This window comes from Perognathus longimembris, chromosome 16, assembly GCF_023159225.1.
Source record: "Perognathus longimembris pacificus isolate PPM17 chromosome 16, ASM2315922v1, whole genome shotgun sequence".
Classification (NCBI taxonomy): domain Eukaryota; kingdom Metazoa; phylum Chordata; class Mammalia; order Rodentia; family Heteromyidae; genus Perognathus; species Perognathus longimembris.
In genome coordinates, this window is record NC_063176.1 from 50782404 (window position 1) to 50802856 (window position 20453).

At 48.3% G+C, this 20453-nt stretch overlaps 2 protein-coding genes across 2 annotated transcripts in view; one reads left to right on the forward strand and one right to left on the reverse strand.

The window, feature by feature from the left end:
- Fam184b (family with sequence similarity 184 member B) overlaps positions 1-10307 on the forward strand; it is a 58358-nt gene extending 48051 nt beyond the window's left edge. Inside the window, exons 12-18 of the mRNA XM_048364127.1 lie at positions 720-883; positions 2775-2950; positions 4655-4801; positions 5961-6078; positions 7853-7957; positions 9028-9227; positions 9986-10307. Of these exons, the coding sequence (XP_048220084.1) occupies positions 720-883; positions 2775-2950; positions 4655-4801; positions 5961-6078; positions 7853-7957; positions 9028-9227; positions 9986-10079 (1004 nt within the window). The 3' untranslated portion in view covers positions 10080-10307. The remainder of the gene's footprint in view (positions 1-719; positions 884-2774; positions 2951-4654; positions 4802-5960; positions 6079-7852; positions 7958-9027; positions 9228-9985) is intronic.
- A 4255-nt stretch (positions 10308-14562) lies between these two features.
- Positions 14563-18731, reverse strand: Med28 (mediator complex subunit 28). The gene is made up of 4 exons (XM_048364556.1): positions 18558-18731; positions 16352-16418; positions 15635-15747; positions 14563-15020 (listed from the first exon to the last, which is right to left on the reverse strand). Exons 1-4 carry the CDS (start codon positions 18714-18716, stop codon positions 14823-14825), a joined length of 537 nt encoding a protein of 178 aa, XP_048220513.1. The 5' UTR covers positions 18717-18731; the 3' UTR covers positions 14563-14822.
- Positions 18732-20453: the final 1722 nt, after the last annotated feature.

Genomic DNA, 20453 nt, shown 5'->3' on the forward strand with positions numbered 1-20453 from the left:
CAGGAGGCCGAGATCTGAGGATCAGGGTTCAAAGCCAGCCCCGGCTGGAAAGTCTGTGAGTCTCTTAGCTCCAGTTAACCACCAGAAAACTAGAAGTGGTGGTATGGCTCCGCCAGTCCTAGCCTTGAGCTGAAGAGCTCGTCTCCCACCTCCGTCATCCAGCCAAGACCCCCACCATGGCAAGGAGAATGTCCCTACAGTTGACATAGATTTCAAGACTTCTGGCCTGAGGTTCTGAGCCCCAGTGGCAGTCCCTAGGTCACTTGACCCCTGACCTTCTAGCTCCCTGACTCGGGAGCTGAGGTTTGCTTGCTATTGCCTCAGGATTTGGCTCTCTACGTGGGCTCAGCCTGGCGCACCCTAACTGCTACCCATCCTAACTATCAGTGTCCCAGGAGGTGATTCCCAGAAATGTTGATTTCCCACGCTACCAGGAAATAACTGTGAGACTCTGGGCAGCTGACTCAGTGTCTCAGACGCTTATTGTAAAATGGAGCAGTAATGGAGGGTAACACCAACCGGATTAGATGGTTGCAGGGCTTCACTGAGAACTGTTTCCCAGCACATTCAATGTTGAAGCCTGGATACAGCTGTGTCTTCTTGGGAAACGTTCAGTGAACTCATTCTCCAGCCTTCCGCAGCTGCCGACCCTACCCCAGGATAGCAAGCAGGGCAGACCTCGGCCTTGACTATGACTCCCGCTGGCCTTTCTTTTCCAGAGTCCCTCAGGCAGGAGTTGTCAGAGCAGCGAGCTGCCTGCTCCGAGCACCAGAAGGACCTGGAGGGGCTGCAGGCTGAGCTGAGGGCTCTGGGCAGCTCGAGGAGACAGCAGCTCATCAGCCCGTGTCCAGAAGACAGTGAGAACCACCCTGAGAGCACAAAGGTGAGAGCCCCGTCCCTCCCCTCACCCCCGCTTCTCCTGGAGCGGCGTTAGGACCACAGGGAGTGGCCCCATGAAAGACGAGCTCCAGGGGCTGGATCGCTACGCGGTGCAAGCGGTGGGATCGTGCGCCACCCACCGTCCAGGGGACAGTTGGCACCCTGCAGTGACAGGCAAATATATGAGAGAAAGGTCTGACCATCATACACCTATATCCACACCCTCCATTTGACTGAGGGATCATCGGACGTTACCCTAGAGCTGGCATTTCCCATGGGATGGCAAAGGGGGTCACCTGGTAGCTCTTGTGTAATGAAGAAGTCAGCCCCACCCCCACCCTGCATCACCTCGGATGGAACCCTCTGACTAATTAAGATGATTCACCACTCAGTGGGATAAACCCAAAGACCTGAATGGAAGGCTCCGCTTGCAGGGCCGCACCCTGCGGGCTCCCGCCCTTGAAAAGCAAAATGCGGGTCTTAGAGCTGCGCCTTCTTTATAACTATGATATATGGCATCTGGAGGTGTAGGTGCCAAAACAGCCTGCGGACAACAAGTCCCACCTTGGTCTGCAGAAGGATTTCTCAGAATACCTCCCTAGAGAAACTTCCAGCAAGGAGTCGGTAGAGGAGGAGCCTCCACAGCCAGGTTCTGTAGGACTCTCCTACTTCCTGCTCAGACTTTACCCATCAGTTTCCTGCAAGCCCATCGTTCCCGCTCTAGCCAGCAGCACAATGAGCTCCCCTGGCTTCTCTCCTCCAGCTTGTCACAAACGACTTCAGATATCCAGGTGATGCCTAGCATGATTTTATATAAACGCATTAGCGACTCCCACTGGAATAAGCTCCAAATGACCCCCAAACTGGCATCACAAAGCCTCCACTAGCCAGGCATAGTGGCTCACACCTGGTAGCCTAGCTATTCTGGAGGCTGAGATCTGAGGATCTTGGTTCAAATCCAGCCCAGGAATGGAAGTCCATGAGACTCTTATTGCCAATCAATCCCCCAAAAGCCAAAAGAAAAGATGTGACTCACGTGGCAGAGTTCCAGCTTTGAGTGAAAAAGCTAAGGGAAAATGCCCAGGCCCTGAGTTAGGAAGGAAGGAAGGAAAGGAAGGAAGGGAGGGAGGGAGGGAAGGAAGGAAGGAAGGAAGGAAGGAAGGAAGGAAGGAAGGAAGGAAGGAAGGAAGGAAGGAAGGAAGGAAGGAAGGAAGGAAGGAAGGAAGGAAAGAAGGAAGGAAGGAAAGGTGGGAGGAAGGGAGGGAGGGAGGAAGTGAGGGAGGGAGGAAGGAGGGAGGGAGGGAGGAAGGGAAAAGGGGAAGGAAGGAAAAGAGACAGAAAAAAGAAGAGGACGAGGAAGAAGGAAGAAGAGAAAGAGAGGGAAAAAGAATAAAGAGAAAGAGGAGGAAAGGAAGCGGCTAATTCTGGCTACAAGCGGTGTCCCTGGCCCTGTTCCCCGTCTGGCTCTTGGCACGCACATCTGCCCGCATCCTCACCACCACAGCCCTTGTCTGTGGTCCTCCTTGCTCCCCCCTGCGCGTTCCCTCCTCGCACGAGGCCTTCTGTGAACAGCTCGCCCTCCATGCGGAGGACTGACCAAGCGCCACGACCCTCCACCCTGTAGCTCGCAGGCCCCTTGCTGCTCCAGCTCAGCCAGACCTAGGGCCTCCTGCCCCGACTTGCAGCACAGAAAGACTACTCGTTAGCTGGAAGGGCACCCCAGGAGGAGGGATCCACAAAGCACAGTAACCACAAGACAGCAGAGGTGCCACCCTCCCTCCAGAGCCGGGAGCCTGGCCTGGGCCCAGGCTGGGCAGAGCACAGGGGCCTCCATTGCTCTTCCCTTGGGCTGTGCCTGCTCGGGTTGGTCCTGAACACACTGGTCTTCTCCTCAGGATGCAGAAGGCCTGGGCCTGACCTGCCTCGCACCGGGCACCACCTCAGGGCAGGGGCAGAGCGGGGCCTCCGAGCTTCAGGAGGAGAATGCTCAGCTCCAAGAGGCCCTGCTGCGGCTGCGCACCGAGGTGGAGCAGCACCAGCAGGAGGCGCTGCAGCTCCGCGACCAGCGCAGGTGTGTGGGCCTCGGTGGGAGACAGGTACTCTCCAAACACAATGCTCCCTGGCACACAGCCTCTCGCGGATGCTCCTCCTCTGCTCATGGCAATTCTAGATCTCAGAACTTGCGGCGGGGGGCGGGGGGTGGATTTTCCCAGAATAAACAAGGGCAAGCCAGAAGAGACCAAGTGGTGAGCTAGTTCACCTGGGCCTTCTGCTCTTTTACCAACACCCCTCCGCCCCCCATTATTTGTTAGCTATGTATGTTGAATCCTACTCCATGAGCCCAAAACTCCTTTGGGCTTTGGCTGTGCTGATTCATTTACCTTTCACGGCACTTCTTTATGGAGGAGAGGGAAGGAGTTCAGGGGGACTCACAAAATTGGTTTCCCATCACCAGTAGATGTAGGACAACTGGGTTTTCACCTTGGGAATGTTTCTTCTCCAGGAAGAACATTGTCTAGCACACAGGTTGTTAAAATTTAAAGGAACCTGGGTCCCTGGGGACCCAGGTTCCCAGGCTGAGATGCCTCACGAGAGCTTTGTTAAAAGTCTGAACTCTAGTACTCCAGACATTCACTCACAGCGAGACCAAAGGATAGTCTTAGAGGAGGAACACAAAGGTGCAATGCCTCTATGTGTCTACTAAAATAATACATATCAAAGTGAACTTTAAATAAACCTGAACTCAGGGCCCCACCCTGCTTGCAGGAGTCTGAGGGACCCAGGACTCAGTGTGAACTCAGTAGAACTCAGTAGAACTCAGGTTCTAGCACCAAGTAAGGATGGGCAGAAGCGCTGTGGCAGGGACACAGCGGTCAGAGTTCTAGGCTCCAGGTAGACAGCAGGCCTACCAGGATCATGTCACTGAGAACTATCTCAAGCCCCGTGTAAGCTTAGGTTATGGGGCTCCCGCTCAAGGGAGCCGGCCTGAGCTCACTGACAGGAGCAGAATATCATAGATTCAGCTAATGATCAGCTGTATGGACCTGGACAAGTCCCTAGAAAGAGTGAAGGTCATAACTACTTTGGGTTACCTTCCCCTCCAAGTTAGGAAAACAGTGCCCCTCTCTGGGGAAAAGGATCTTGTACAAATTATGCAGTGCTTCCTGAGGGAAAAGGACCTTAGGGCCACACCTGCAGGTTAAACAATGATAGACGGTGGTTGGACACATCTTTCAGGCCCTGGGGATGCTCTAGACCCAGGCGGCACACTTTCTCCTTGCACTGACCTTGTGGTGTAGGGACCGGTGTCACCTCCATTGAACAGAAGAGGACGCTGCCCCCGTTGTCAGCCAGGAAGTGATAAAGAACAAGCATGGTCACAGCAGCTAGCCCCAAGGGATATTCTCCAACCTCATCTGGTCCTGGACCAGTGGTCTCCCAGGCCTCCGAGAGGCTTTTCCAGCTGCCTCATGGGAAGTGTGTTTTCTGGGGCTCCTTCCAGGCAGATCTGCTCTCGATTCACCCCGAGAAGGTGGCTCTTCTTTTGGATTTCTTCTTCGTGGATGTGGAATGGCAGGGGAATTTGCTAAGAGGATGTCTCCATAACTCAGAGACCCAGCTTTCCTTCCTATGGGTGCATGTACCATAATCCTCAACTCAGGGGTCCCCAAATCAGGCAGGTCTATCACGAGAGAAGGTTTTAATAAACCCCAGAGGTTCAAGGGGCTCAGCCCTGGAGCCTGGACCAAGCTGACTGTGTGTCTGTCCACCACAGATTGCTAGAGGAGGACCATCAAGCCCAGAGGGCCAGGGAGGTGGAGGCGCTTCGCCAGGAGCACCGGAAGGAGATGCAGGCCATGGTGGCTGATTTTAGTGGTGCCCAGGCCCGACTCCAGGCCCGGCTGGCTGCCCTGGAGGCCGAGTGAGTAAGATGTTGGGCCCTGGGTTGGGAGAGACCCACAGATTTACCATTTGTGGGGATACCAGCTTGTTCTAAGGGTCCCTAGACATTCCCGGTTTGAAATCCACAAGTTCCGAGTTCCAGGAAGCCCTTTGTTTCTAGGCATGCAAGAATATGAGACTGTAGAGCGCTGAAAACCTGTGAGAATCGATGGTTCCTTGGGGGTACAGTCACCCCTTACACTAGGAAGAAATTAGCAAGATCTGGGCTACTTCTAAACATCAAGCTTCGTCCTAGTGACAGCTTCTGCTGTCATATGCTCGGAAATGTTAAATGTTGGATACAGACAAGAAATAAGGAGCCAAGTGAATGTCACCTTCATTCCACATGGTGAAAGTGCTAAAAGATAAACAGGACCTGGATACAGAGGGGTGCAGAGGTACACAGGAAGACCTTTCAATGAGGGGTGAATGTGTGGTCTATCTCCCCGAGCCTGGCTTGCTTCATATAACAAGATTCCTTCTAGGTCCATCCATTTCCTGGCACATGACATATTATTCTTTCTAACTGATGAGAAAAATTCCATTGTAAATATGTACTACATTTTCCTGATCTACTCATCCGTTGTAGGGCATCTGGGCTGTTTACATAACTTGGCTATTGTGAACAGTCCAACAATGAACATGTATGTTCAAGTGCCCTACTGTATCCTGACTTGAAATGTTCTGCAAACCCTAGATTCTCAACTACAGCAAAGCCCCTCTTGTCCCCCAATAGCTAAAAGGGGCTGTGGGACCCACTTCTTCCTTTTGCTCAGGTTGCACCCAGCGTTCCCAGTAGAGGGCGCCAGAGCCATCTCCTCCCAGGGAGAGGACTCTGCTGCTGTCCAGCTGGTGGCTGCATTTTCTGCCCAGGTCTTCCAGCAACATCCCTGGCTCTTGCATCCCTGGTGTCGTGCAATATCTATGTGTACACCTGCGTCTTTGGCTTCTAGGGCCTGAGGCCTGGAGAGAAGTGACGGAAGTCACGGGGAGGTGGTACCCTGGATTCGGCCTCGGCAGCAGCCTGCGGCAGGCTGGCTGGGCTGAGCAAACAGCATCCCAGGTTGAGCCCTTGATCTCCCTTTGCCTTGTTGAGTAACTGCGGTAGTAACCGCCTGCCTGCCACCTGCCCTGAACAGACTGAAAGACTGCGGAGAGAAGCCAGGAAAGGGAGCGTCGAGGCCGGAGGACCTGCAGCTCATCGGCCGCCTGCAGACTCGCCTGAAGGAGAGAGAGGAGATCATCAAGCAGCTCACGGTGAGGCTGCGGGGTGAGGCAGGGGCCCTCAGCTCCCTGCCCGCAAACTCTCACTGGATACCTCAGTCCCGGGGACTCGCGGCATGCACTCCATGTCGCTAAGAGCCTAAAATTTGGCCTTACAGAGACTCTTCCCTTCGGTTCTTCTCTGGTATTATAAAGTACTACTGAAAATTGATACAAGAGGGCTGGGAATATGGCCTAGCGGTAGAGTGCTTGCCTCGTATACATGAAGCCCTGGGTTCGATTCCTCAGCACCACATATATAGAAAAAGCCAGAGGTGGCGCCGTGGCTCAAGTGGTAGAGTGCTAGCCTTGAGTAAAAAGAAGCCAGGGACCGTGCTCAGGCCCTGAGTTCAAGCCCCAGGACTGGCAAAAAAAAAAAAAAAAAAATTGACATAGGAAAATCAAAGCATTTGCTTGATGTTGATATTGGTTTTTGTTTGTTTGGGTCACAGGCTTGGACTCAGAGCACTATCCTGAGCTCTTTTGTCAAGGCTAGTACTCTACTGCCTTGAGCCACAGCTCTACTTCAGGTTTTTGAGTGGTTAATTGGAGATATGAGTCTTATGGTTTCCTGCCCTGGATGGCTTCCAACGGTGATCCTCAGATCCCAGTCTCTTGAGTAGCTAGGATTACAGGTGAGAGCCATTGGCACCTGGCTGGTTCTTTTCTTTTCTTTTTTTTTTTTTTTGGCCAGTCCTGAACTCAGGGCCTGTCCCTGGCTTCTCCTTTTTGCTCAAGGCTAGCACCCTACCACTTGAGCCACAGCGCCACTTCTGGCTTTTTTCTATATATGTGGTGCTGAGGAATTGAACCCAGGGCTTCATGTATGCGAGGCAAGCACTTTACCACTAGGCCATATTCCCAGCCCTTTTCTTTGTGTAACCTAAAAAGCCTGAGAAAAATCTGGAATGGCTTGCCATGACATATTAGTAGAATCAATCAGATTTCTCATTTAGTGGTCCTCCTTTCATAAAAAATGACCATGTATTTTCAAGGGCAAAGCAATACCATTGGCTCCTGAGAGGAGTATTTTCAACTCCCACTGATTCTTTTTCCAGGTCATCAAGGCCTAGCAGTCATTCCTTTGGGTTGTCCTTCCTTCCATCCACCCCTGCCTCACCTCATCTCCTCCTCCTCGGACCACTGACACTTAGAGCATACTAAGAAGGGCTTGCTAATTGTGAGGAATGATCGTATCATTAAGAAGAATCCTCATCTAATAGAAATAGGTATTCAACATGTTATAGCTGAATATCAAATTTGCTTTAGAAATTACACAGGAGGAATGGACAAACTGAAAGAGGGCACACACAGATTGACCACAGCTGTAGCTGAAATGAGAGAGGGGTTGTGTTTGCCTCTATTTGTGCATACATTAAAAAGCAATTAAAAAGTGATGGAGTGTATGTGGGAGTTTTAGTTCACTGCCTTAATAAGTAACATTCTGCACTGGACTGGGGATTTCAGAAGCTACACCTGCTTGGATTTTTCTCTTGCTGAGTAATCAGCTTGCCCTTTCCTCCAGAAGGGATAGGAGGTGAAGTTACTTCCAGCTTCAGAGGCTGGCAGCTTGGTTGATGGACTTCCTCTCCCTCCCATAGTCTCATCGCCATCTCCTCTCAAGTGAAGCCCAGTGCCAGGCTCACTTCAGGAAGAATTGATTTCCTCAGGATACCATTACGTCCTCCAGTCTGTAAACATGATCAATCTCCATGGCTGCCAGTGCCCTGTTCTTCGGCTCATTTAGATTCTGTTCTTTGGTTCCCAGGAAGAGAGAAGATTTCACTATGCTGCATTCCCCAGCACAATGTCCCACCGGAATCGGTCCTTCTCATTTAACCCGCATCCGGGGTATTTGACCCCTTCCATGAAGGTAAGCTGCTGGATCCCACACACACTTTGCTTTTAGTGCATGACACAGATCTGCTGATTTCCTTTCTCTTCGAGGTAGCAATAGCATATTGAATTGTCACTGAAAAGAGACCCATAGGAAATAAACAAAGTACTAACCAACAGTGGGCAGATTTGGTGTGGTCTGCCTACTGTTTGTTACTATTTTTCACCACTATTTTCTAGGAACCTGTTTTCCAAATGATGTGTCATTACTAATAGTACCTCTGTCTGGGTAATGGGAGACTAGGGAAGTGGTTGGAATCTTCCACTGGGGTTTGCAACCAGGGCCTCCCACTCCGCCAGGCAGGTGCTCTCTCACCAGTCACACTAGCCCTCTTCTGCTTTTCCTGTTGTTTTGGTTGGTATAGAATCTCAAATTCCTGCCCGGGGCTGGCTCTGACCAGGGTTTTCCTACCTATGCCTCCCAGTAGCTGAGATTACCTGAGTGCACCACCATACACAGCCTTGTTTTTTTTTTTCTAACGGTACTGGGGAATGTACTATCATATATCCTGCAAATGGTAATGTGTTGCTGTTGTTGGGTTGGGATTTGTTTTGAGACTAGACTACCCCAGAGTGGTACTCGGGATCCTCCAAGTATTCTTCATGGTCAACAACATAATACATTTAAGTGAGCTGAACCAGTAGAGTACATTTATAGTTTTCCATACATCCCTCTTTGGGTGGGCCATATTAAGTTTCATCCAAGTATACTACTGAATGGCTTAGGCAGCCCGTGCTTAGGATATTGAATGGTCTACCAAATTCTTAAAACAACAATCAAAAGAATCACATAGTATGCACTTGGATAAAGAGTCTGTGAACATGTGCTTCTTGCAAACATAAAGATCGGAGAAATACATTCAAATAGCTGAGGATGTGGCTGAGTGTAGTTATCTAGCATGCTTGAAGTACTGGGTTGTCACACTGAAAGAGAAAAGGTAACTTTAAAAATAATATGCTTTTGAAGTTTGGTGGGGTGGGCCTCATTCACTTTTCCGCAGTGTGACCTGGGGGAAGCATTAGCAGACATTTTCCTCTAACACTCAGAAGAAGAAGATGGAGGAGGTGCCCAGCAGAGTGGTCAGCGTGCCCAACCTCGCCTCCTACGCAAAGAACTTTCTGAGTGGAGATCTGAGCTCCAGGATCAATGCCCCTCCCATCACGAAGTCACCCAGCCTGGACCCCAGCCCCAGCTGTAGCCGGCCTTACAAAGCTGCCCAGGCTCTAGATGCAAAAACTGCCCCAAGGTAAGTGGGAGTAAGAGGGTGTTATTCCAGTTCTCCTAGCCGGTGTGGGTGGGCATCCTTCCTGACACCTGCTAAATGCCTGGCACTTGGGCAAATGGAAAGAATAGCAAAAGGAACCCTGCGTGCGTGTTCTCCCTGATATGCAGACGTTAGGCCAAAAACACACTAGGATATGACAAACTACACAGAATTCTGAATTCACACATACAGTGAGACCAAAGAAGACAGTGTTAGGAGAGAATCACAGAAGTGCAATACCGAAGCACCTCTTCATATGCAGATAAAATAACATACACACTGAAATGAACTCCAAAGATATGGAAACAAAGGACTTTTTTCTTAATCTGTTTTTTCTTTTTCTCTTGACTTCGTATTTACCGTCTATGCGGTGTATTCGTGTGCACATCTGTGCGAGGGTGGGGAGGGGGCACAGAATCTGAGAAGTGTGAAAAAGTGCAGCAGCTGAGTGCATTGGACATTAATGAAAGTGAACTGTGCAACTCATGGGCTGAGACGGGAGGGAGGAATGGGAGAGAATGAGGGAACAGATGACACTAAGCAAAAGGAAATGTACGCATTACCTGACGTATGCAAACATACCCTGCTGTATATCACCGTTAAAACAATAAAAGTGAATTAGAAAAAGAAGTACAGACCTTTAACTGGACTATCACACACAAAAAAAAGAAGGTATCTTTCCCTGGAGGAATGAATACTCTTCAAAACCACCTAAGGAATTTCTTTTTGCTTGTTTTCAGGCCACAAGAAGGGGAAACAGCCCAAGCCAAGGAGGCCCAACAGAAGCAGGGCTCCGCGCACCAGGAATGGTTCACCAAGTACTTTTCCTTCTAAGCCAATCTCTGGCATACATTACAGGATGATAGAAAAGCATTTAAACCATCGGAATGAAGGAACACCAACCAAATAACTTACTTATAATCGTTTCTGTATGATAGCTAAAACAACATTTTGGCACTAACACTTCAATTTCATTGTGACACATATTCATGTAAGTATTGCTATTAGAGACAACACCCAGATAAGACACTGTTATTAACTTCCTAACGACTTCCATATTGTATTATTGCTAAGTGTCTGTAACGCTGCACTCCACTTTGTGGTATGCCAGCGTTAGTGATTCCCAGTCTGCTTTAAAAGTGGTTTCCATTTTCCTTAGGATACTAGTCATCTGCACTTGAAAAGTTGTTTTTAATGTAATTCTAAAATGCACATCTAACCTCAATAGAAAGAGGAGTAAAACAAAGTTCAAAAGAAACAGAAAAAGTCAATCAAATAACCAAAAAGCGCATACCTGTTAGGAATGTACTCTAGCTTGCGTAGATGGCTGGTCTTGACCTCCAAGGTCTAGGACAGGCAGAGATGACAGCCGGATAACACCTACCTCACAAGGGGCTTTGCGAGGACTAAGCAAGATGGTACAACTGGAATTTTCTGCCCACAGTGTTTCCTTGCTCTGCAGTGTATCTTAGTTGCCATGACCATTGTGCTGATGGGGGCCTTTCGAAGGCTCCTGGACTGTCTGTTCTCGAGTCAGCCATACCTGTGGCCTTTGGGTTTAGACCATTTGCCTCAGGATGCGTTGTGTACCCAGTGCATGGATATTGATCATACTAAAGGAACCTGGAACTGAACTGCTCACGGTGCTGACCTTGCTCCCAGCCCACAGGGACTTTTCTTACCCTCTGCCAGAGCAACATAATCAGATGAGATGTGGTGCAACGTTCGGTGGGAAAAAACCCTCTTCTCAATCCTTCGGTGCTGGTCCAGCAAGTGGCCTATAAACACGTCATTCTATGCACTGTTGAAGCTTTTGCTGTCTGAATAAAACTTTACATAACTGAACAATAACAAAATGGTTGTGACTTGTATCCCTTTTCCATAAAGATAAAATTAAAGGAAGGAAAAGACTGAAAATAGAAAGTGCACGTTGAGATCTACAAATAAAACATAGCTGATTACACACGTACGTCATTTTGGGAGAAATATAATTAAGTTTGAAATTCACAAATTAAAGGCAAACATATTATCTAAACAAGACAACATGCCAATGCAATTTTTCTGTCCTTTTTTTTGGTAGTTCTAGGTATCAAACCCAGAGTTTTGCCCATGCTAGGAATGCATATCCTTAGCCCTAAGGTCATTTTTTAAATGCAAACCTTTCTCACCCTACAGGTGACATGATGTATGTTTTAGTACCAGTTTTTATGTCCTATTTGCTTAATTTCCAGGATAGCCTAAAGCCACTATCCTCTCAGACTTTTATGACAAAATACCTTAGCTGGGATAACTTATAAATATCAGAAATACACTGCTCATGGTGGTGGATAAGAAGTTTAAGATCAAGGTACCCTGTGTATATATATGCTTCCAGCTTTTTTGTTAGATATTAAGAGTAAGAATAAAGCTGTAACTACTTAGAAAAGGGATCAGTCCCTTATTTTAGCCAGCAGGACATGTGGTATTTGCAGGTATCATAAGCACCTTGTTTTTGGTTGTCTGCCTACACGGAATTATGAAGCAATGTGTTTTGTCTTACTTTATGGTAAGGCTGGTGTTCATCAGCAGGGTACCACAGCCCCACAGTGTTACATCAGCTTCTGGTCCTCTGACTCCACCCCCACACCTGCCCAGGTGGCAAGTGCTTGTAGGTACACTAGTTCAAAACATCTTCACTGGGCTGGGAATATGGCCTAGTGGCAAGAGTGCCTGCCTCCTACACATGAAGCTCTCGGTTCGATTCCCCAGCACCACATACATGGAAAACGGCCAGAAGGGGCGCTGTGGCTCAGGTGGCAGAGTGCTAGCCTTGAGCGGGAAGAAGCCAGGAACAGTGCTCAGGCCCTGAGTCCAAGGCCCAGGACTGACTCAAAAAAACCCCAAACATCTTCACTAAGCACCATGTACAAAGGTTTGTAATCTTTTCATCAAGAACAACTTCATTATTGAAAGACTTCTGTAAACATAGCATATTTTACGTTCTTAATCAAGAAATCTAAAGCTGCCAATCAGAGCTTGTAATCAACATGAGAACCAAGTTGAAACCTTATAATGTAAGAAAAAAAAACACACACACAACTTTTCAAAGCTTTGTGTAAGCCAGGCATGGTCGCTCATTCCTGTAAACGCAGCTACTTGAGAGACAGAGAGCAGGAGAAATATAATTCAAGGCCAGTTTGGGCAAAAAGGACTCAATCACAACCAATAAGCCAGGGCTGGGGATATGGCCTAGTGGCAAGAGTGCCTGCCTCATACACATGAGGCCCTGGGTTCGATTCCCCAGCACCACATATACAGAAAATGGCCAGAAGTGGCGCTGTGGCTCAAGTGGCAGAGTGCTAGCCTTGAACAAAAAGAAGCCATGGACAGTGCTCAGGCCCTGAGTCCAAGCCCCAGGACTGGCCTAAAACAAAACAAACAAACAACCAATAAGCCAGACAGGGTGGCATGTGCTTGCGATCCCAGTGACATGGAAGCCATCGGTAGGAATACTACAGGTTCAGCCCAGCCCCAGAAAAATCATGAGACCCCATGTGAAAAATAAGAGCAAAAGGTTTGGAATATGTCTTAGCAAGTAGTGTACCAGTGCCTAGCAAATGGGAGACCCTGCGTTCAGCTCCAGTACTGAAGGAAAAAAATGTGTTAACTAAACCTCTAATTAAGGGAATTTTTGGTTTGTGTATGTGCTAGACCCAAGGCTTGATTTCAGGGCCTGAGTGCTGTCTCTCAGCTTTTTTGCTCAAGGCTAGTGCTCTACTACTTGAGCCGCAGCTCTACTTCCAGCTTTTTGGTTGTTACTGGGGATAAGGGTATCATAGATTTTCATGTGCAGGCTGGCTTTGAACTGTGATCCTCAGATTTCAGCCTCCTGAGTAACCAGGATTACGAAGCAACCAGCACCTGATTAAGGAAATTGGTTGGTCTCTGGCTGGTAATTATAGGTTCATGTGCCAAGTACACAGACAAGCACACCACAAAAAATGAGCCTAAGTATCATGTACACAACAGCTAAATAAGCCAATTGCTGCCGCCTCATGCGTATAATCATAGTTACTGGGGGGACTGAGAACAGGACCATTTATAGGCTGTCCTGTGCAGGAAAGTTCATGAGACCCCCTCTCAAACCAGAGCAGAATAGCACCCGGGCTGGACCATGTGCGTATGAAGGCATGTGAAGGGGGCTTCAGGCTGGAGAGAGAATGTGCCAGGACACAGAGCCAGTCATCCTATGCAGAGAATGCGGAGTATGTGGGCCACAGGATGTAAGAGAAACAAGAGCATCCGCCAAAGGGGCAAGTACCTGCCCCGCTCAGCCCCACGTGCTCACTGCAAAGGTGAAGTCTGAGGAGGGGCGAGGAGTGTTCTGCAGGGCACCCCAAGCCCAAGGCCTTCGGAGTCAAACCCATGGACAAGAACCTTCCTTAAGGAAACTGACTCTGCTTCCCAAAAGGAAAATCGAACAACAAACGTGAACAAACCTCAAAATGAAAAGAACCACTCAGTAAGCGTGGGCCCCTCGACGTCCACCTTGAAGTGCCCCAACTGTCCTGCTCCTGGGACAGGGCCAGCCTAGTCCTCACACCAACTCACTGCTGTAGAGCACAACAGCATCCGCTTATCATGCTCCTTACGATCCGTGAGTAAACACTGCCAAAAATAGACACTTGCCCAATAAAAGCCAGCATCCAGAAGATCTTCCCACTGCATTATTATCCTGACCCAGCGTATTCTGACCCTCTTCTGACTCACAATCTCCAACACTATAATGCGTTAGAACGTTGCCTGACATAATTCAGTCTTCAAACAGCAAATTTACAAATCTTTGTAAGACTCTTATCTCCAATTAACCATCAGAAAACCAGAAGTGGCACCATGGCTCAAAGTAGTAGAGTACTAGCCTTGAACCAAAGAGCTCAAAGACAGCTCCCAGGCCCCAAGTTCAAGCCCCACAATTGACACACAAAAAAATTTAAATTAGTAAGTCAAAGCTCCTTAAAATTCTAGGAATCAGCCAAGTGTGGGTGGCTCACACCTGTATTCCTAGCTACTCAGGAGGTTGAGATATGAGGATCAGGGTTCAAAGCAGGAAAGTCCATGAGACTCTTATCTCCAATTAACCACCAGAAAACCGGAAGTGGCACTGTGGCTCAAGTGGTAGAATGCTAGCCTTGAGTTGAAAACCACAGGGATAGCACCCAGGCCCAGAGTTCAAGCCCTAGGACCAACAAAAATAAAAAATAAAATATAAAAATTCTAAGAATCCATGTTTCCATACTAATTGTGTGAACTTACATACAAGAAACAAAACAAATTTCCATTATCAAAAACATAAGCATTTTACAAAGTATGAAAGAAATCAAGCGAGTACTAGCTGAAACAAGGGGATTGAGATTGAGACCAGTGGGCTACAACGCAAGAGGAGAGCGGGGGAGAAAAAGGGAAGCTAATGGCTAGTGAAAATATGGGGGAAATTCTATGTGAACATACAACTGACGTCATCATATTGTCTAGCAAAGCGATCTTCCAAAATGTCATATCCACAAGAGGGTGTTTGGCAAAACTGTCCGCACAGAGCTGTCAGGTCTGCTTTAGAGGAGCAGGGATATTGGCGGACGCCTGCTCCAGGTAGGCCAGGGAGCCCTGGGGGATGTCAGCTGGCTTTTTGTGCTGCAGGTTAATGTCCTCCAGCACCTGCTGCCAATGCCTCAGCTTCGTCAGGTGCTTCTGGACCAGCGTATCTTTCCGCTGCAATTCATTCCTCAGCTCTGAGACATCCTACAAACGACAGTGATGGAGTGAGCCAGGGCAGACAAACACAGGGAAAACAAGTTCCTCACTGACTAGGAACACTCAGGAGAAAGCAAATTCAAAAGTAACGGTCTATTCGGCTTGAGTCCAATGTGTGAGAACCCAAAGCAGCTCTTCCAGTGAATGATGTCTATCTAATACTGTCTTCATTTTTAACTTCTGTTAAGTAGTAACAAAGTTAAAACAAATGAACTTTTGAGCAGTGTGGTAGCAATAGCCCTCCAGAGGCTGAGGCAAAGGAATTCTCAGTCCAAGGCCAACCTGGCTACGTGGCAAGACTGTCTCAAAATCAAGTTAAAAAACAGGACACAGTTCCTCTGAAATAAACTTTCACCTATTCGAATGACTTCTCCGCCCTTTTTAAGAAAACTCTTCCAGGAAAATTCTCCCAACTTCTGTGTGCTCTATTTGAGGCTCTACCCTACTCCCTGGCTCCCTACTTACCCAGAGGGTCATGAACACTGCAACCAGCAGTGCTTGACAGCAGCAGGCTGGAGTCCTACAGTAACTCACAGGAAAAGGGTATAACCCATCAAAGCATAATCACAATCCTCACCACAAAGAACAAAGGAAGTTTGTACCTCTTTGATAACTTGCTCTGGTTTCTGGACAGACAACTGCAGTCTTTTTTGTAAGAAAAAACATTCGGTCTGTCTGGCAATGTCCAGAAACTTTTGGATACACTGATCAACACCTTAAAAAAAGAGAGAAATTAAATAAAAACTAAGACAAATAGATCTCTCACATAAATGGTCAGAATGTTAAAGCAGCCTCTTCTCATAGACATAATCTGAGATTCGTAATCTTTGCTACAGCAATGACGTCTCAACTTTCCATGTGTAACCAAAATTACATATCAGGTAATTCATGCCTTTCTTGAGTGAGAGACCTTCTCTGACATGCAAGCCATGAGGTCTTCTGAAGAAAGACAACTCAGATTCAGCAACTAGCATCACAGTATGTCAGAAGTGTACTGCATTTATAAACATCTTATTCACCAAAAAAGTTCTTTCAGTATACACATAAGACTGAAAAATACTAAGTGTAAAATTAGCATGAGGAATCTTACTGAGTAAAACACTATCTTAAGGAGCTTCTGGGCTGGGAATATGGCCTAGTGAGTGCTTGCCTGGGTTCAATTCCTCAGCACCACATATATAGAAAATGGTCAGAAGTGGCGCTGTGGCTCAAGTGGCAGAGTGCTAGCCTTGAGCCAAAAGAAGCCAGGGAGAGTGCTCAGGCCCTGAGTTCAAGCTCCAGGACAGGCCAAAAAAAAAAGGGGGGGGAGGGCTTCTTACCAGTTCGAATTTCTTCCTGATCGGTTCCATTAACATAGTCCTGACTCACAAGAGAGGCAAAGCAAGCCTGTGTGGTCAAAACATAAAAAACAGAAAACAATGTCATTTACACATCAAAAACTTTACTTCAGCACTAAGAAGTAACTTCTCCCGAGGCAGTCAGTAAGTTAGCAACAGCTCAGCATTCAAAGCAATGAAGATATTTGGTAAACTAAATCCCAACCAGCCTCCTAAATGAGACAATGGCATTGGTAGGCACCATCATCTAGTCTCCCTCCTACCTTACTGTTACCTTACTCCCTCCTACCCTTCCTTACTGTTTCTTTTCGCATCAAGCCTGAATATCATTCAGCCCCTACTGCCCCTCCCTACTGATGTGACTATTTATCAAGTGCCATCAGTGGACAGGATGCTATCTTAGTCTGCTCTTTTTAAATCGGTTCCCTTCTGTTCCTGTTTTATCCTTAGGCCCAACTTATTTTTCACACAATGAACTGACATTATTATTATCCATTATTATCTGTTCCTTACCAATGGGTGAAAATTCTGCCTGGTTCACCAGTATATTGAGTACTAGGAACACTTAAGTTTAAGAGAGTAATGCAGGTCTTAGATTACCAAACCCAGGAGAGGATGTTCTCTCTCAAGGAGCAATGACTGAGATGCACATGAGTCTGTTATGGAGTTCATGCACAGGCAACTCTCCGTAAACGCATCATGCTGGCCCTCTGCAGGGCCAAAGAGCATGACGACAGCTGTCAGGTAGCAAGGGAGGAAGGTTTCAAGTTTCAGGAAAGCAGAATCCCATGAGCAGGCTGCCAATTCACTTGGTGGGAGTTAGGCGAATTTAGGTCATGAACTAAATGACTTGCGAAAGTAACACATTCTCCAGCAGACAGTTTCCCCGTTTGACTGAGAAAGACAATCAGAGAAATTCCTCTATCCTTGCAACTGCTCAACAAATTACCATTCTGTGTACTACTTGAAAAGTTAATTCCTGTCACATTTGGGATATGATTAGGATAGGCATGCTTTGGGAAAATTATGGCTAACCAAAAGCATCTCCTTCAGAATATCAACCAACACACAAGCCCACTAGGCTGGGTAGCTGCCTAGAAGTATTAGGGTTATGAAGAAGATGGGAGGAATCCTAATTTGAGGAATTTTAATCCTCTCTAACCCTTAAAAAAATTAAGTACACAAACCTTATTCACAGTTGGACATCAATATGCAGAAGACATGGTATGGCAGTTTTTTTTTTTAAGTGTTTTCAAAATTTTAAAGTGGGCGCCGGTGGCTCATGCCTGTAAGCCTAGCTTCTTAGGAGGCTGAGATCTGAGGATCAGGGTTCAAAGCCAGCTCAGGTAGAACAGTCCCTTGAGACTCTTATCTCCAATTAACCACCTGAAAACCGGAAGTGGCACTGTGGCTCAACGTGGTAGAGGGTTAGCCTTGAGCAAAAGCTCAGGGACCAGTGCTCAGGCCCTGAGTTCAAGCCCCAGAACCAGCCCGAAATTACATATATATGAAGCACAGCTAACTTTTCTTGTCGAAGAGTTAAAGGCCTGTGTGTTGGTCCTAATTTATACAAACCTAAAGTGTGGCTTTGGGAAGGTTTCTTCTGCTCTGAGTCTCAGTTACTCCGCTCACAAAAGGAGACGGGACTAAATAATTTCCAATTTTCTTCCCCATGGCAAGGCGGCAAACACCTCAACAAATTCGTTCCATCAAAGGTCATTTATAGAACTAGAAGGGGAAAGCCAGAAAAAGGGGTGGGGGAGGGTGGGAGGAAAGAGTGTCACCCAAACAGAAATGCGAAAGTAGACAAGCAGGTGCCAGCGGCCATTGGGAGGTCTACAGAAAACAGGGGAAAATGCAAAAAAAAATTAAAAATTAAAAAGGTCTCATTACGAGAAAGCCAAGAGTGTTTAAGAGTGGAGCTCGGCAGAAAGGCTGCGCTGTGTAGAGGATGGACTCGAACTCGGCACGCAGAGATCAAACGACAGCGGGCTGGAAAGCCAGGGTTGACAGAAACGTGCGGTCCAGGGGCCCGCGGCTGCAGCCCTAAGCAGCACACGGCCGGCCACTGGCATTCAGCCTTTCAGGCCACCCGACCCGCGCGTTCTCCCTGCCTCAGTATCCCCGCGTGCACGCAGGGTGCCGGAGCTGATCTGCGCACGCGCAGCTATCGTTAACCCCAGCTTACCTCGAACGATGACTCCAACTCATCCACCAGCGTGGTGTTAGAACTTCGCGGAGCTCCCGGCGCTGCCTGAAGAAGCGAGGCCTGGCCCGGGAGGCCCGGCGGGGGTGGCGGGGGTCCGGGAGGCTGCCCCGAGAACATCCCTCCCAGAGGCGCCGCCATAGCTGGAATGGCTGGGGGCGGGACAGGGGGGGGGAGGCGTGAACGGGAAGCCCACTGCGCCTGCGCGGAGCGGCGCCGGAAGCGCGTCACTGCCGCGCGCGGTCACGTGACGCCGCGGTGATGGCGCGGCGCCTGTGGCGTTCCCGGGAGCCGGACTCTCAGGGTTTCGGTCCGGTCCTCCGTCTCGGCCCCGGCGCTGCCTGGCTTTTCCTTTTGCTTTTCTTCCTTTGGGAAGCGAAGGCGTTGGGTGGACTCGTAGCCGCGGTACGCAGAGAGCGACGGAGCCGACGCGAACCCTTCCTTCCCCGGCGCGTCCCGGAGTGCCCAGCGCGACTCTGGCCGGCGAGCCCTCTCGAGTCTTAGCAGTTAGTCAAACTAGCGGTCAGCCGTTGACCCTGCAGTGGGAGCGCCCTGGATCCCAGAGGCCAGGCCAGCCCCTGGGACCAGGAGCGGGACCACACGGCCTCCGTCGTGAAGCTGCGTGAGTGGTGCGGATCGTCCAACGACTTGCTTTCAAATCTTATCGTCTTCGTGAAACTGAACTCTCCCTGGCAGGCACCACTTCATAACCTGGGGGTCGTCGCCATCACTCTCTTACCTGTCTGTGGGGGGGGGGAGAGCCGAGCACATGTAGTAATATCGTGTGGAGATGAACGTGAGGACGAAAGATGAGGTAGGGAAGACACTTCCCCTTCCCAGGAGATGTGGAGTGGTTAAGTTCCACACTGTAGCTGTACTGGTTGCCCTTCTATGTGGTGCTACCTTCAACGTGAATAGCTGCCTGGAACTGAGAAGCCTGGGGGCCATGCTGAGTACAGCGCCTGAGGTTTCGGATTTTCCGGGAGGCTTGTATTCCTCACTCAGTTACCTACTAAAACTGTGCCCTAAATCACTGCTGGTTCGGATTTGCTGCTCTCAGCCATACCAAGTTCTAGCGGACACACACACACACACAGAAAACAGGCAAAGGGTGAAGTATTGGCAGCTAGATGTATGACGAGTAACAACTTTTTCATCTTAAATCGGGCTTAAGCACGTAATTTGTGCATCCCACACACAAATAAACAAAGAGCTCTGTTTTATCCCTAAGAGCCCTTTCACAGAAAGCCTTCTACCAAAGCCCTTCTCAACCACCTGGGATTCTGGATCTAGTTTCCTTCCTACACTCAACCTTGACTCCACTCGTTCTGATGATGTAACTCATGACGGGTATCCATGCATGCTCGTTGTTTGCTTTTCTTTAATTCTAGAAAATACCACAAATAGGTGTGCCCACTTACATTTCCTCTGCAAACCAGTTTAGATAAAATATTACACCTCACATTTCTGGAAGTTAAAAGTAAGCCTCCTTTTCTATCCAATGTTTCTGTCTTAAAAAAAGCACAGATCTCTTTCATGGATAATGTGACCCATTTGATACAAAAGTAGGCAAAGGCTGGGAATGTGGCCTAGTGGTAAAGTGCTTGCCTCATATACATGAAGCCCTGGGTTCGATTCCTCAGTACCACATGTATAGAAAAAGCCAGAAGTAGTGCTGTGGCTCAAGTGTCAGAGTGCTAGCATTGAGCAAAACGAAGCCAGGGACAGTGCTCAGGCCCGGAGTTCAAGCCCCAGGACTGACCAAAAAAAAAAAAAAGTAAGCAAAGTCTTTGCCCTAAATTTGGAATTCCGTTGACTGGTTGTAATCTCAAGAGGTGAGCAAATGTGCCTTTTATGGCCTCATTTCTTAGTTGGTAT